The sequence below is a fragment of the Phyllobates terribilis genome, unplaced genomic scaffold, assembly GCF_046119375.1.
Source record: "Phyllobates terribilis strain yellow unplaced genomic scaffold, ASM4611937v1 Scaffold_7__3_contigs__length_470593459, whole genome shotgun sequence".
NCBI lineage: Eukaryota > Metazoa > Chordata > Amphibia > Anura > Dendrobatidae > Phyllobates > Phyllobates terribilis.
In genome coordinates this window covers 384,848,995-384,866,938 of record NW_027362767.1, presented here as the reverse complement: position 1 = coordinate 384,866,938, position 17,944 = coordinate 384,848,995, and the positions used below count along the sequence as shown (strand labels likewise).

Genomic DNA, 17,944 nt, shown 5'->3' with positions numbered 1-17,944 from the left:
AATTCTTAGATATCTGCTTATCTACGTGTACTCTAAGAAACCAACATGAGACCAAATAAGCTTCAATTTTTCACTGTTATATTTAACTTTAATATTTTTTTTATATTTAGTTGCAAAAATTTTCTCCAAGCCCTTTCATTTGATCCATCACCTACTCTAAAAACCAAAAAAAAAACACTGTCAGCTTAAAGTAAAGCTCCAACTTCTATTGCTTGGTCATTATTAGGTCCAAAACACTGGGCTGATTAATTTTTTAATATAGCTCTACCCCCCTACATGTATGGCAGAAGCGCACGATCACTATATAGAGTAGGAGTATTGCATGTTCAGGTCCCCTATGGGGACTAAAAAACACATTGTAAAATAAAAAAAATTATATATACAGTACAGACCAAAAGTTTGGATACACCTTCTCATTTAAAGATTTTTTTGTATTTTCATGACTATGAAAATTGTACATTCACACTGAAGGCATCAAAACTATGAATTAACACATGTGGAATTATATACTTAACAAAAAAGTGTGAAACAACTGAAAATATGTCTTATATTCTAGGTTCTTCAAAGTAGCCACCTTTTGCTTTGATGACTGCTTTGCACACTCATGGCATTCTCTTGATGAGCTTCAAGAGGTAGTCACCGGAAATGGTCTTCCAACAATCTTGAAGGAGTTCCCAGAGATGCTTAGCACTTGTTGGCCTTTTTGCCTTCACTCTGCGGTCCAGCTCACCCCAAACCATCTCGATTGGGTTCAGGTCTGGTGACTGTGGAGGCCAGGTCATCTGGCGTAGCACCCCATGACTCTCCTTCTTGGTCAAATAGCCCTTACACAGCCAGGGGGTGTGTTTGGGGTCATTGTCCTGTTGAAAAATAAAACTAAACACAAACCGAATGGAATAGCATGCCGCTGCAAGATGATGAGGTAGCCATGCTGGTTCAGTATGCCTTCAATTTTGAATAAATCCCCAACAGTGTCACCAGCAAAGCACCCCCACACCATCACACCTCCTCCTCCATGCTTCACGGTGGAAACCAGGCATGTAGAGTTCATCCGTTCACCTTTTCTGCGTCGCACAAAGACACGGTGGTTGGAACCAAAGATCTCAAATTTGGACTCATCAGACCAAAGCACAGATTTCCACTGGTCTAATGTCCATTCCTTGTGTTCTTTAGCCCAAACAAGTCGCTTCTGCTTGTTGCCTGTCCTTAGCAGTGGTTTCCTAGCAGCTATTTTACCATGAAGGTCTGCTGCACAAAGTCTCCTCTTAACAGTTGTTGTAGAGATGTGTCTGCTGCTAGAACTCTGTGTGGCATTGACCTGGTCTCTAATCTGAGCTGCTGTTAACCTGCGATTTCTGAGGCTGGTGACTCGGATAAACTTATCCTCAGAAGCAGAGGTGACTCTTGGTCTTCCTTTCCTGGGGTGGTCCTCATGTGAGCCAGTTTCTTTGTAGCGCTTGATGGTTTTTGCAACTGCACTTGGGGACACTTTCAAAGTTTGCCCAATTTTTCGGACTGACTGACCTTCATTTCTTAAAGTAATGATGGCCACTCATTTTTCTTTACTTAGCTGCTTTTTTCTTGCCATAATACAAATTCTAACAGTCTATTCAGTAGGACTATCAGCTGTGTATCCACCAGAATTCTGCACAACACAACTGATGGTCCCAACACCATTTATAAGGCAAGAAATCCCACTTCTTAAACCTGACAGGGCACACCTGTGAAGTGAAAACCATTTCCGGTGACTACCTCTTGAAGCTCATCAAGAGAATGCCAAGAGTGAGCAAAGCAGTCATCAAAGCAAAAGGTGGCTACTTTGAAGAACCTAGAATATAAGACATATTTTCAGTTGTTTCACACTTTTTTGGTTAAGTATATAATTCCACATGTGTTAATTCATAGTTGTGATGCCTTCAGTGTGAATGTACAATTTTCAAAGTCATGAAAATACAGAAAAATCTTTAAATGAGAAGGTGTGTCCAAACTTTTGGTCTGTACTGTATATCTATAGATATATATCCATAGATATATATATATCTATAGATCTATATATAAAATTAAAAAACCTAAAAATGTCCCCCCATTTAAAGATAAAGAAATGGTAATTTAAAAAATTTCATATTTGATATTGCTGCACCCTTGACAGTCTGATCTATCAAAATATAATATTAGTTATCCCATAAGGTAAACTCCATGAAGAAAAAAAAATGAAATGCCAGAATCATACTGACAGGTAATTTTTACTACACAATGAAGGACGTAAAAACTAAAACAAAAAAAAACACACAACAAAATTGCAGAATTAAGATTTTTCTCCATTACACCTCACTGGGGATTTTTGCCCCTGTTTTTCAGTGCATTGTATGGTAAAGTGAATGTCATTCAAAACTAAAACTCATCCCACTAAAAAATAAGCCCTCATACGATTATGTTGATGTACGAAAGTCAAGGAGGAAAAAAATTAAAGCGCATAAACAGCTGTTTTCCCAAGGGGTTAAAGCAGTCAGAGCTTTGTTTTCCTGATACAGAGCTCCAAATTCTCTGCATAGATATAGATGTCAGACATAACTTACTGCAGGCTGCCTGCAGCCACCACTAGAGGGAGCATAGGAGATCATTGTATACAGGTACACACTGAGCTTTGCAGGGAGCTCCCTCTAGTGGGGGCCGCATGTTTCTTGCATGTTATCTTTTCCAGACCTATGGAAAATAGATGACAAATTCCAGTAACCACATTGTTTGTTACCCAATTTTTATTTGATTGCATTTTTATTTTATACACCACTTAACTCAAAAAAAAAACCAAATAACTTAGAAGCAGATGTTTCTACATATTTCTGTTGCCATGATCAAGGTCATTGGCAGCCCTGAGTTTTTTGTCTCTTCGCTGCACCTCCTTCCTTCAAGGTCTGAGGCCTAAAGTAACAGTGCGGGTACCTGCAGAGACAAGAAATACACGCACCTAACGTAGAGCTCTCCAGCGGCAATATACTATGTCAATAGTCACCATGTCTAGCGTAGAAAATTTATGCAAAAGAATGGCTGGGTATATACAAATGACGGGAAGCCTGTGAGGAGTTAACCCTTCCCGACAACCTCACGGCACAAAATATTTTACCTCCAGAAAAGCCATTCATACCCCGGCTGAGACACTAATAACCCAATAATCAAGCTATATATGTGTTCATCCCAGTTATGGGGACTTGAGTTAGTACATACAATAAAAAGTGAATGGTGTGATGGCGATGTAAGGGTTAATCCCGACACAGAGGAGAAAGTCAAACAGGTTTCAGGAGAGAGGAGAGGAGTGTGTGAAAGGTCAGCGTGTACTGATACTAGAGCGGTGCGGCGCACACCTCCCCCTCACACGGCACTACTACACCTTGACACGATATGGGCACTACTACATGGGGCCACACACACTACACGTGACATGACATGGACACTTCCACTAGGCCAGAGAAGGGCACTGCTACTACACCATGATGGAGACACAGCTACTAGGCCAGAGAAGGGCACTGCTACTACACCATGATGGAGACAGAGCTACTAAGCCAGGGAAGGGCACTGCTACTACACCATGATGGAGACACAATCACTAGGCCAGAGAAAGGCACTGCTACTACACCATGATGGAGACACAGCTACTAGGCCAGACAGGGGCACTACTACTACTACACCATGATAGAGACAGTCACTAGGCCAGAAAAGGGCACTACTACTACAGTCACCAGGTCAGAGAAAGATACTGCTACTACACCATGATGGAGACACAGCTACTACGCCAGAGAAAGGTACTGATACTACACCATGATGGAGACACAATCACTAGGCCAGAGAAAGACACTGCTACTACACCATGATGGAGACACAGCTACTAGGCCAGAGAAGGGCACTGCTACTACACCATGATGGAGACAGAGCTACTAAGCCAGGGAAGGGTACTGCTACACCATGATGGAGACACAATCACTAGGCCAGAGAAAGGCACTGCTACATCATGATGGAGACACAGCTACTAGGCCAGACAAGGGCACTACTACTACTACACCATGATAGAGACAGTCACTAGGCCAGAGAAGGGCACTACTACTACAGTCACCAGGTCAGAGAAAGATACTGCTACTACACCATGATGGAGACACAGCTACTACGCCAGAGAAAGGTACTGATACTGCACCATGATGGAGAAAGTCACTAGGCCAGAGAAGGGCACTGGCACTACAGTCACTAGGCCAGAGAAAGGCATTGCTACTACACCATGATGGAGACACAGCTACTACGCTAGTGAAAGGCACTGATACTACACCATGATGGAGAAAGTCACTAGGCCAGAGAAGGGCACTACTACTACAGTCACTAGACCAGAGAAAGGCACTGCTACTACACCATGATGGAGACACAGTCACTAAGCCAGAGGAGGGCACTGCTATTACAGTCACTAAGCCAGAGAAAGACACTGCTACTACACCATGATGGAGAAAGTCACTAGGCCAGAGAAGGGCACTGCCACTACAGTCACTAGGCCAGAGAAAAGCATTGCTACTACACCATGATGGAGACAAGGCTACTTGGCCAAAGAAGGGCACTGCTACTACAGTCACTAGGCAAATGAAAAGCATTGCTACTACACCATGATGGAGACACAGTCAGTAGGCCAGAGAAAGGCACTGCTACTACAGTCACTAGGCCAGAGAAAGGCACTGCTACTACAGTACTTAGGCCAGAGAAAAGCACTGCTACTACACCATGATGGAGACAGCTATTAGGCCAGAAAAGGGCACTACTACTACACCATGATGGAGACAGTCACTAGGCCAGAGAAGGGCTCTGTTACTACAGTCACTAGGCCAGAGAAACACACTCCTACTACACCAGGATGGAGACACAGACATCAAGCCAGAGAATGGCCCTGCTACTACACCATGATGGAGACACAGCCACTACACCAGAGAAAGAAACTGCTACTACACCATAATGGAAACACAGCCACTAGGCCAGAGAAAGACACTGCTACTACACCATGAAGGAGACACAGCTATTAGGCCAGAGGAGGACACTACTACTACTACTACACCATGATGGAGAAAGTCACTAGGCCAGAGAAGGGCACTACTACTACAGCCACTAGGCCAGAGAAGGGCACTGCTACTACAGTCAATAGGCCAGAGAAACGCACTGCTACTACACCATGATGGAGACACAGCCATTAGGCCAGAGATGGGCTCTGCTGCTACGCCATGATTGAGAGACAGTCACTAGGCCAGAGAAGGGCACTGCTACTACAGTCACTAGGCCAGAGAAAAGCATTGCTACTACACCATGATAGAGACATGGCTACTTGGCCAGAGAAAGTCACTGCTACTACACCATGATGGAGAAAGTCACTAGGCCAGAGAAGGGCACTACTACTACAGTCACTAGACCAGAGAAAAGCACTGCTACTACACCATGATGGAGACAGTCACTAGGCCAGAGAAGGGCACTGGCACTACAGTCACTAGGCCAGAGAAAGGCATTGCTACTACACCATGAAGGAAACACAGCTACTAGGCCAGAGAAAGGCACTGATACTACACCATGATGGAGAAAGTCACTAGACCAGAGAAGGGCACTACTACTACAGTCACTAGACCAGAGAAAGGCACTGCTACTACACCATGATGGAGACACAGTCACTAAGCCACAGGCGGGCACTGCTATTACAGTCACTAAGCCAGAGAAAGACACGGCTACTACACCATGATTGAGAGAGAGTCACTAGGCCAGAGAAGGGCACTGACACTACAGTCACTAAGCCAGAGAAAAGCATTGCTACTACACCATGATGGAGACACGGCTACTTGGCCAGAGAAGGGCACTGCTACTACAGTCACTAGGCAAGAGAAAAGCATTGCTACTACACCATGATGGAGACACAGTCAGTAAGCCAGAGAAATGCACTCCTAGTACACCATGATGGATTCACTGCTACTAGGCTAGAGAAGGGCACTGCTACTACACCAAGATGAAGACACAGCTACTAGGCCAGAGAAAGGTACTGCTACTACATCATGATGGAGACACAGCTACTAGGCCACAGAAGGGCACTGCTGCGACACCATGATGGAGACACGGCTACTTGGCAAGAAAAGGACACTGCTACTACATCATTATGGAGACACACCTATTAGACCAGAGAAGGACACTACTACTACACCATGATGGAGAAAATCAGTAGGCCAGAGAAGGGCACTGCTACTACAGTCAATAGGCCAGAGAAACGCACTGCTACTACACCATGATGGAAACACAGTCATCAAGCCAGAGAAAGACATTGCTACTACACCATGAAGGAGACACAGCCACTAGGCCAGAGATGGGCTCTGCTGCTACAGCATGATTGAGAGACAGTCACTAGGCCAGAGAAGGGCACTGCTACTACAGTCACGAGGCCAGAGAAAAGCATTGCTACTACACCATGATGGAGACACGGCTACTTGGCCAGAGAAGGGTACTGCTACTACAGTCACTAGGCCAGAGAAAAACATTGCTACAACACCATGATGGAGACACAGCTATTAGGCCAGAAAAGGGCACTACTACTACACCATGATGGAGACAGTCACTAGGCCAGAGAAGGGCTCTGCTACTACAGTCACTAGGCCAAAGAAAGGCACTGCTACTACAGTACCTAGGCCAGAGAAAAGCACTGCTACTACACCATGATGGAGACACAGCTATTAGGCCAGAAAAGGGCACTACTACTACACCATGATGGAGACAGTCACTAGGCCAGAGAAGGGCTCTGCTACTACAGTCACTAGGCCAGAGAAACACACTCCCACTACACCATGATGGAGACACAGCCACTACGCCAGAGAAAGACACTGCTACTACACCATGATGGAAACACAGTCACTAGGCCAGAGAAAGACACTGCTACTACACCATGAAGGAGACACAGCCACTAGGCCAGAGATGGGCTCTGCTGCTACACCATGATTGAGAGACAGTCACTAGGCCAGAGAAGTGCACTGCCACTACAGTCACTAGGCTAGAGAAAGTCAGTGCCACTACACCATGATGGAGACAGTCACTAGGCCAGAGAAGGGCGACGCTACTACAGTCACTAGGCCAGAGAAATGCACTACTACTACACCATGATGGAGACACAGTCATCATGCTAGAGAATGGCACTGCTACTACACCATGATGGTTAAAGTCACTAGGCCAGGGAAGGGCACTGCCACTACAGTCAGTAGGCACTTCTACTACACCATGATGGAGATAGTCACTAGGCCAGAGAAAAGCATTGCTACTACACCATGATGGAGACACAGTCAGTGGGCCGGAGAAATGCACTCCTAGTACACCATGATGGATTCACAGCTAGGGTAGAGAAGGGGACTGCTACTACACCAAGATGAAGTCACAGCTACTAGGCCAGAGAAGGGCACTGCTACTACAACATGATGGAGACATGGCTACTTGGCCAGAGAAGGGCACTGCTACTACACCATGATGGAGACACAGTCACTAGGCCACAGAAAGGCACTGCTACTATACCATGATGGAGACACAGCTACTAGACCAGAGAAGGGCACTGCTACTACATCTTTATGTAGATGTAGATACTAGGCCAGAGAAAGGCACTGCTACTATACCATGATGGAGACACAGCTATTATGCCAGAGAAGGGCATTACTACTACACCATGATGGAGAAAGTCAATAGGCCAGAGAAGGGCACTACTACTACAGCCACTAGTCCAGAGAAAGGCACTGCTGCTACACCATGTTGGAGACAGTCACTAGGCCAGAGAAGGGCTCTGCTACTACAGTCACGCACTGCTACTTCAGTCACTAGGCCAGAGAAGGGCACTGCTACTACAGTCTCTAGGTCAGAGAAAAGCACTGCTACTACACCATGATGGAGACACAGCTATTAGGCCAGAGAATGGCACTACTACTACACCATGATTGAGAAAGTCACTAGGCCAGAGAAGGGCTCTGCTACTACAGTCACTAGGCCAGAGAAGGGCACTGCTACTACAGTCACTAGGCCAGAGAAAGGCACTGCTACTACACCATGATGGAGACAGTCACTAGGCCAGAGAAGGGCACTGCTACTACACCATGATGGAGACAGTCACTAGGCTAGAGAAGGGCACTGCTACTACAGTCACTAGGCCAGAGAAAGGCACTGCTAATACACCATGATGGAGACAGTCACTAGGCTAGAGAAGGGCACTGCTACTACAGCCACTAGGCCAAAGAAAGGCACTGTTATTACACCAAGATGGAGACACAGTCACTAGGCCAGAGAAAGGCACTGCTACTACATCATGATGGAGACAGTCACTAATCCATAGAAGGTCACTGATACTACAGTCACTAGGCCAGAGAATGGCACTGCTACTATACCATGATGGAGACACGGCCACTAGGCCAGAGAAAGAAGCAGTTATTACACCATAATGGAGATATAGCCACTAGGATAGAGAAGGGTACTACTACTACACCATGATGGAGATGCTGCCACTAGGCCAGAGAAGGCACTGCTACTACACCATGATGGAGACACAGTCACTAGGCCAGAGAAGGCCAATGCTACTACACCATGATGGAGCCACTGCCACTAGGTTAGAGAAAGAAGCGGCTACTACACCATAATGAAGACACAGCTATTAGGCCAGAGAAGTGCAATGCTGCTACACCATGACATGAACACTTAAATTAATTATTATTATTATAGATTGCACCATCCAAAAGCATAGAATGGTCTATGCTTTACAGCCTGCTTGTGCCGCTCTGCAGCTGGTCAAGCATTGGATACGACCAGCCTCAGTTTCCCCGCACTTCTCCCATGCTGCAGAGGCAAAGCTACCTCTGCTAGCAGCCTGTAAGCGAGCAAAGTTCATACCAGGGGTGCCACCATGCTGCTGGTCTGAACTGTTAATCATCATGAGTGAACCGCCACCAGGAAAGCAGGAAGCAAGGGGCCAGGAGCAATGCGCCTCTGAAGATTCATCTGGAGACAACCACTTTAAGTGTCCTGTTTTCAGCGTATTAGTCCTAGCTTCACAACAGTCTATATTGTAAACCAGGAGAAGGCAATATAATCTTATTGTAAATTGTAGGAAAGTTCATTCCTGGTAAGGGAACGAGTGCAACCTGAGCACTGGATAACTTTTATGTTGGCACTGTTTAGCCCTTTGTAGGCACAATATGGCATTATTTGGCTATACAGTTGTGGCTAAAAGTTTTGAGAACAGACACAAATTTTGGTTTTTCCAAACTTTGCTGCTTCAGTTTTTAAAGTGGCAATTTGCATTACCTGTACATTGTTTTGAAGAGTGATCAGAAAATTGCAAAAATTTGCAATTGTGAAAATTAACTTGATCACAAAAAAAACAATTCCACTTCTTTTTTAGCCCTGCCACAAAATGACTCAGTGATCCTCTGATTAGCTCAGGAGAAAGTGTTAACGAGGACAAGGCAGCTGATGTTACTCTGTCATGTCATGCAGTCGTCATTGCTTTGCATCAAAAATGGATTTACAGGCAAGGACATTATTGCTTGTAAGATTGCCCCTAAATAAACCATGTATTGAATCATCGAGAACTTCAAAGAGAAAAGTTTATTTGCTGTGAAAAAGACTTCAGGGCACCAAAGAAAGTCCAGCAAGTGCCAGAAGGGTCTCCTAAAAAGAATTTAGCTACAGGATCAGTTCAACAGCAGTGCAGAGCTTGATCAGAAGTGGCAGGTGTCAGTGCATCTGAGTGCATAATGAGGAGAAGGCTTTTGGAGACTGGCTTGGTGTCAAAGAAGGTCAGCAAAGAAGCCACTTCTCTCCAAGAAAAACATCAAGGACAGACTAACATTTTGTAGGCCGTACAGGGAATGGACTGCAGATGACTGGAGTAAAATTATCTTCTCTGATGAAGCCCCCTTCAGACTTTTTGGGACATCAGGAAAAACGATTTTCCAGAGAAAAAAAGGTGAGTCCTCTGTCATGCCAACAATAAAGCATCCTGAGACCATTCAAGTGTGGGGGCTTTCCATCCATGGCGGGAACTCACTCACAATTTTGCCCTAGAATACTGCCATGATAAAGAATGGGATCTATACCTCCTCCAAGAGCAACTTCTCTGAACCACCCAGGATCAGTTTGGTGATGAACAATGTTTTTTTGCAACATGATGGAGACCATGTCACAAGGCAAAAGTTGTAACTAAGCGGCTCGGTGAGGAAAACATTGACAATTTGGGTCAGTGACAAGGAAACTCTCCAGATCTCAATCCCATTGAGATCCTGTGGTCAATCCTCAAAAAGCGGGAGGACAAACAAAAACACAAAAATTGTGATAAACTCCGAACACTGATCCAACAAAAATTGGCTGTCATCAATGAGGATATGGCGCAGAAGCTGATATCCACCTGTCAGGAAAGGAAGGGCAGAAGTCTTGAAAAATAAGGGTCAACATGGTAAATATTAAGTCTTTCCATAAATTTCATGTATTTGTCAATAAACGTTGTAAAACTTATGAAATGCTGATACTTGTGCTTCAGTAACTACAGATACATCCGACCAAGGCTGGGCTCAAATGGCTGTACTAAAACTCAGGCCGGTCACATCCGCAAATTGCATGATGCGATTTCTTCCACGCAGATCATTGGTCCATGTAGAAAGTCAGGGCATCATATGTCTGAATAACACACTCGTTGAATGAACCCTAAAAGATTTAAAAACACCAAAAAAGCAAACTTTATGAAAACCAAAGTTTGTTTCAGTCTCAAAAACTTTTGGCCACAACTGTATGTAATTACATTATGTATCCATGTTGACAATGTAGGACAGTATTTGGATTTATGTTTGAAGGAAGAGGTTTCTGTGTGACAATCCTTGCCCTATTAATTTCGGCCTTAAGATATATTTACATGGTGTATACAAATCGCGAAAGTCATGTATTGAACAAACAAAAAAATCAAACATTTTGACTGCATCTTATGAATACACCCATAAACTTTATGCACACAGCAAAGCTATGTGCATGGATCCTAATGGCAGGAAATAACAGTATGGATCTGTACTGCTGAGACGTAGACACTCTGTGTGTCGCCATATGGTGCCTCCATTTAGCACAGTATTAGAAATATTCTTCCTTAAAAGAAAAGCTTTGAAAACAAAAATACGAGAGCACCACAATTTTTTATTATTCCATATAAATGTAGAAGGAAAAAAAAACATGAAACATATATATATAAATTAAAAAAGCAGAAAAGACCCCGACAGCTTTTGCATTTAGTTGCCGTTGTGCACTTATATGAAATGAGCTTGTTCCACTGTGACCGATCCGAGACAAACAATATTTCATCCCAGATAATGATTGCACCAGTTTTTCGGGAACATAATTACATAATGTCCTCTCTTCTAAGAATAGATTTAATGCAATTATTATGCAAATATTGGAAGAATGTTTTTGCATCAGACCTAGATGTAGAATACCGCCTTTATATGTACAGTACGTCCCTCGTAGAAATAAAATTTAAGGACAAGCCAATATTTAAAGAAAATGTACCCAACTGGTTCTTTGACAGAGGTCCTAACTATAGGAGTACAGCGGTAGTAGTCACACCCAAGGCCCCTCCGCCATGTATTATAAATGGCATAAAGTAAAGCCGGGTTCACACGGTCTGTGCTCAAATCGGCAGACCCAACCGCCGGGTCTCCTCCTGACCTGAGCTATTTGCTTCATAGGCATATATGCAGCAATTTGCTCAGGTCGGGAGGCCGGGCAGTCGGCCTGGGTCTTCCAATTCAGGACACAGGCTTGTGTTTCACAGACTGTTACAGTTTTGCATTGGAGACCAGGAGCTTTAAAGAGGTTTTCCGAGCTTCAGCTAAATTTTGTCAGTCACTCTATGTGATTGATGAATCCTGATGATGTGCAATGTGCACACTGTCAGGATGATGCTCCCTTGCCTGCTCGAGCTGTCATCACTTGACCACAAGTGTATAGCTGAGGTCACGTGTCGACTAGCAAAGTTTCCTCCTTTTCTCAATCTTCTATTGAGAAAAACGGATTAGAAACTAGTTGGCGTTTAACTGCAAGTATCTAAATCTCATACTTGGGGTCACATAACGACTACTCGAGCAGGGTAGAATCCTGACAGTGTGCACATTGCACACCATCAGGATTCAGCAATCTGTATCTACATAGAGTGACTGCAGAACTTTAGCCTGAAGAAAACCCCTTTAAGTGATACCTCTGTTCAGTAAAACTAGCGACAGCATGGAGGCACTAGAGCTGGTCATACACATTAGATGGATCCTGAATGATCCCACAGATTTGGCAAGACCAGAAAACCATCTAATGTGTACAGGGGACTCTGGACTCTATACCAACAGAAGTTGGGCAGAATAAGGATTGGGCATTTTTGTTCTTACCAGAGGTGTCAGGCACTGGTTTACTCCCATTCTTGTTAGTGAGAACACATGCACGCTCAGTCAGTATGAGTATGCATGTGTATGGAGGGGTCGGGAGAGATAGTCATCTTAGTGCTGAATATGTAACTACTGTGCTGATTGAATGGGTAGAATGATTTTATTTTATTTTACGCCATTAAAGCCATTTTTGCCTTTTTATGAGACATGTTTTGTTTTGGTTTTTTTACACATAGGAGGAGAATTATCTATTTAAATACGTGCAAAAAAATGTCTTTCATGACCGTCACCATGTTTATTATCTGTTTCTGTGTCTTGTCGGACAAAGAGTTATGGCCTAATGCACAACACCGCAAATCAAAAAATAAAAATTTCTGGAATAAAGTAATCTAAAAGATGGTATAAACTTGGACTAGAAAATCTAAAGATGCACCAAATTTATCAAACAGCAACGACTATGGCAAATCTGCTGCATTTTACCACTATTAAGTCTAAGTTTGCACTGTGTAGGAATTAGACAGTATCGATAAATGTGCCCTATAATATCTTGGATATTAAAAGAACCTTATAATAGAATTCAGATTTGAGTCTTATGGCATTAAGTTTGATAAATAACATCACCTAGCTAGTAGATTTTTTTTAGGACTAGGGCATAATGTTAGGAGGAAATTAGGCTTTTCATTTATTTAGAATTTTTTTTTACTACAATTTTTTATTATTTATTAAAGGTCTTTGGGGGACATAATTTATTTCTTTTTACACTTTATTTTATACACGATTTTCTCAATTTTATACTTTTTTCCCTATAATTGTAAATGTCATAAAAGGCGTCATAAAAAGTCTAGTTACAAGGGACAACAGACAAGGCGGAATCTGAAATGTCACAATCCATTCAGACCTATGCTGCGTCTACTTAGACCAAGGAGCTTGGTGATTTGATTGCGTGATCACCAAGACCAAGGCAAGTCATTAAATAATGTGTATACAGAAATCAGAAAGGGGAAAAAGGTAAAAAACAAAACTCTCCTTCCTTCCTGAATGTATGTCTGGTCGTCACAATCCACTATTCTTGTTCTTTCTCCATGGATAAAATTAAAGAGGGGTTTCATACCTCACTACTGTGAAGGTCCAACCTCTAGGACCATCAGTGATTGCAATATGTTCTGAAAATCGAGACGGGTCCCGTTAGTCTGGCCGCCACCGATGAGAAAGTTATGACTTTTCTTAGCAATATGGCATCTAGTGGGAAACCCTTTTAATTGCCTATAAATTCAATACCCAATAGGTGGGCATCACTAGGAGAGTCTGTATCATATAGACTTTGCATGCACCCTCAAAACTCATAACACCTTAAAGTGGTCCTACCTAGGCCAAGTTCATTCACAAACTTAACATCAGGGGTGCAGAGATAGGAGTCGTATCCGTCCCTGGTGCCCAATGAGCCCTAAAAACATCTCCACCTCGTAAGAAGACTCCAGCATTACACCTCCATTTCTTAGATGGGGGGGCCTTTTTTCACAATGGGACCCATTGAGGAATGAAAAGACATTTCATAGACTCTGTATCCCTTTAACAAGAAAATATGAACATGGCCTTATACTAATATTGTGAATGATGGCATGTCCTGAATTTCGGGCCATGGGCTATATCTGACCTTTAAGTGATGACATTTACAAAAAAGGCTAAGAGCGAATTTTAAGAAGGAAGCGGCAGATGAGAACCCCAAACCATCATCAACCCACATAAAACAATGGTCGTCGCCTCTCCCCATAGACACTTACTATTGCTGGACTTCAGGTCCCGGTGGATAATGGGTACAATGGCCTCGCTGTGAAGATACTTCATGCCTCGGGCAATCTGTACAGCCCAGTTGACCAGTACATGAGCCGGCACTTTTTTTCCAGCCAAGGCCCGATGTAATGGTCCCCCTCTTGCATACTCCATGACCAAGCAAAGATGCGGAGGAGTCGTGCATACTCCTTTCAAGGCTATAATGTTGGGATGATGCAGCATGCAAAACAATTTGGCTTCCTGTCTGACATTTTCTGCCGTTACGTTGATATCTTCATCTGGGTCATGTCGTACTGCCTTAACGGCCATCTCTTCTCCTCGCCATATTCCCTTGTAGACCTTCCCAAAACCTCCTACTCCGATGATTTCCTCCAAATCCAGCTCCTCAAACTTTATCTGCAGCGGATGAGGGAAATCTTTCACGGTGGTCTTCCAGCTGGTATATTTAAGGTCACTGACCACATAGTTGCTTGGAAAGATACCTACTTGGTCTCTAACTTTTCCAGTCCACCAACCTTCATCGCCAGAGACTGTAGAGTCTTTGGAAAGGATCTCCACCAAGTCACCCCTCCTTAATGTTAGTTCTTCTTCCGCTGTGGCCTCGTAATCGAAAACAGCTGTCCACAAAGGATTGGAGCCCTCATAACCTTCCGTATCATGCCACGTTCCATTTTCCTTTGGGTCTTTAGAGTTTTGCCACAACATGGTCTCAGGTTTTGGAAATCCATCCATACCTGCAGGTCAAGATCTCATTTTACTTCATTCTAATCCCAAGGTTGAACTTGCCCAAAGTACATATTCCCATAATAAAGCGATTTAAAGACGTCCGAGACCAGTTGTGCATAAAGTGGCCCAAGTTTAAACCCGGGATCAACTCCATTACTCATCGTTCCGTCTAGTTTCCAAAAGTCGCATTCTGGACAGCAAACCGGTTTAGTAAAATGGTTTAGACCAAGTCAAATCTTTCCGGTACATCTGGATGGAGAGTTCTTAAAATTTCAGGTGAATTAGGTGACTGTCTTACAGTTTATGAATCCTGGAAGTTCAAGACTTGGAAAGCTTCAAACAGGAACTGTGAGGGATTAGGAAAAGTTAGATGTTAAATCCTCATTAAAAATATCAAAGACATCTTCAAGGTGGTGAGGAACATCTTGTTTTCTACCCACGGTTTCCACACTCATTTAATAATGAACCAGTGTTTACCGGAAGACTTCCTTCTCGATCACGAGATCTGGGAAGGGTTAAACCCGTGTCTGCGCTTAGTTGATCTATAGAAATCTGATGCTGCTGTTTGACACTGGCCGGCTACCTGTCACACAGCATTGTCTCGGGGATTAGGGTTACATACTATCCATGCATAGGCTTTTTAGGGAAACGGATCAGTACATATGTAACAGATCAACAATGTATCTGACTTCATGATTAGGATCTTTGACTTTTGTGCTTCCTATAAAGGTATATGTCACAGTCAGACTTGATCACACCGTACTGGGATCCTATATATATTATACAGACAGAAGGGTATTTACTAAGCGGATAATATCTGATCAGACAGCAGTGGATTTTCTATGAGAGATCTGCTGATAGGAGTCGGATCAGCCAGTGCCGGGTCAAAATAATGATCATCTGAGTGGGATCAGCCAGTGCCGGCGCAATATAAAGATCACCTGACGGGATATTAGCAGTTTGGACATTATTCTGAGTACAGTAATGTATAATTTATACATCCAGGCTATCAAACAGAATATTAACATATGCAATCCAGTAGATCACGTACCTCACAAGTCCACATTTTGGGTCCGATCTGTCATGGAAAGATGATCTCTTGCAACCATGCAAGGACCTAAAGCAGCAATAGCACCCGGTATGTAGATATGCACCAATTTTCACAATCTTCCCATCGTCTCCAGCACCATCATCATCCTCTTATCCATCCCTCTCTGGCAAGGTGAAGATGGGATCATTCTTCTCCATCACCTGCGAGGATCTAGTCCTAGCCCCCTCTCTCTGGGGTAATGGTTTCCATTCACCTTACACAGGCTGCTGTCAGCTGTTCCAGGCACAGCAGATACACAGCCACCCCCTCACCTCCCTGCTTCTGTCCCATTGCATTGTGGGAGTTGTAGTTTCCTACATGGTGCAAAGAGACAATTACAGTGTGTGGCCAGCAGGTTGTGCCCTGCGATCCCGGGAAACCCTGATAATAAATGTTCATTGACATGCAAGGTCCAATTGTCACACATTTGTATACTGAATTTTTTTTTTTTTTACCCACTAGATTTATGTCTTATGGAGAACGAATACACATTGTAATGACTTGTTTATGCGGATCCTGCGTGCAACGTATATAAAACCTTTAAATGAATGAGAAAATTTAAACGTTTTGCTGTTTTAGCAACATTGTTGCAGTTGTAATATTTTCATTATTCGCGCAATGTATCTAGAATTTACAGATAGAATTTAATTATCTAATATAGTATTATATGGGAATTGTGATCATTTCCATCTGCTCTGTTTACTGCATTTTGTATGCCTTTTTGGCATGAATTTGATGCAGAGGTTTTATAAATGCATCCTTTTTTGTGCAGAAACGCTGCGATTCTGCACTTGAAAACTCAATTTTGATTTCATATGCGTTTCATTTTTCAAGTTCCCCATAGAAGTCTATGGCTGGGTTCACACGTTCCGTTTTCGGTACGGATTTTCTGCAAGTAAAATCCATTTTACAGCATGAGTTTTAGTTTCATATCATCTATAGGTTTAATTTTTTTTTTTATTATTTTGTGCAGAAAACGCACAAAAATATTTTTTTTGTTCTGTTGTTTAAATCCTCAGCATGTCAATTGTTTGGGCAGAATCAGCGTGGATTGGGTTTCACCCTTTCCAATGTAAAATCTGCAGCAAAATCTGCATACTTGGGTTCTACACCTAATACACGAGGTGTGAATCCTGACACATGATGCGTTCACAATGCAGTGTGTGAACCCAGCCTGAGGGTATGTTCACAGATCATTTCTTCCAGGTGAGTACGCACCATAACGAGCCTGAACAAATGCTAAAGAAACGCTAAAAAGAATGCCCAGCAATCTAAAAATGACTTGTTGTTCATATGTTCAGTATCTTGAACTTCCTTTAACCGTTCCAGGTTTCCAAAACTGCAAAGCGGTTAAAGGAAGTGACCTGACCATTCTTCAGGGAGCTTCTGCTGTATACAGTCTGAAGGGGGCTTCATCAGAGAAAATACCTTTGCAGGAAATATAGGGATCGGACTACAGAGGAGTGGGGTAAAGTTATTTTCTCTGATGAAGCCTCCTTCAGACTGTTTGGGACATCTGGAAGAACGATTGTCCGGAAAAGAAAAGGTGAGCGCCACCATGAGTCCTGTGTCTGCCAACAGTAAAGCATCCCGAGATCACTCGTGTGGGGGCTTCTCATCCATGGAGGGGCTCACTCAAAATTTTGCCTAAGATCACTGCCATGATTAAAGAATGGGATCTAACCATCCACCAAGAGCAACTTCTTCCATCCATCCAGGAGCAATTTGGTGATGATCAATGCTTTTTCCAGCATGGTGGAGACCATGTCACAAGGCAAAAGTGATAACTAAGTGGCTCAGTGAATAAAACATCAACATTTTAGGTCCATGGCCAGGAGACTCCTCAGATCTCAATACCTGGACTTGTGTTCAATCCTCAAAAAGCAAGTGGACAAACAAGCAAACA

At 43.2% G+C, this 17,944-nt stretch overlaps 1 protein-coding gene across 1 annotated transcript in view; it reads right to left on the bottom strand.

Annotated features, from left to right (window-relative positions):
* MAP3K10 (mitogen-activated protein kinase kinase kinase 10) overlaps window positions 1-16,340 on the bottom strand; it is a 48,073-nt gene extending 31,733 nt beyond the window's left edge. The window contains exons 1-2 of the mRNA XM_073641467.1: window positions 16,000-16,340; window positions 14,213-15,294 (exon numbers count right to left, since the gene is read on the bottom strand). Coding sequence (XP_073497568.1) covers window positions 14,213-14,954 — 742 coding nt within the window. The 5' untranslated portion in view covers window positions 14,955-15,294; window positions 16,000-16,340. The remainder of the gene's footprint in view (window positions 1-14,212; window positions 15,295-15,999) is intronic.
* Between the last annotated feature and the right edge of the window lie 1,604 nt (window positions 16,341-17,944).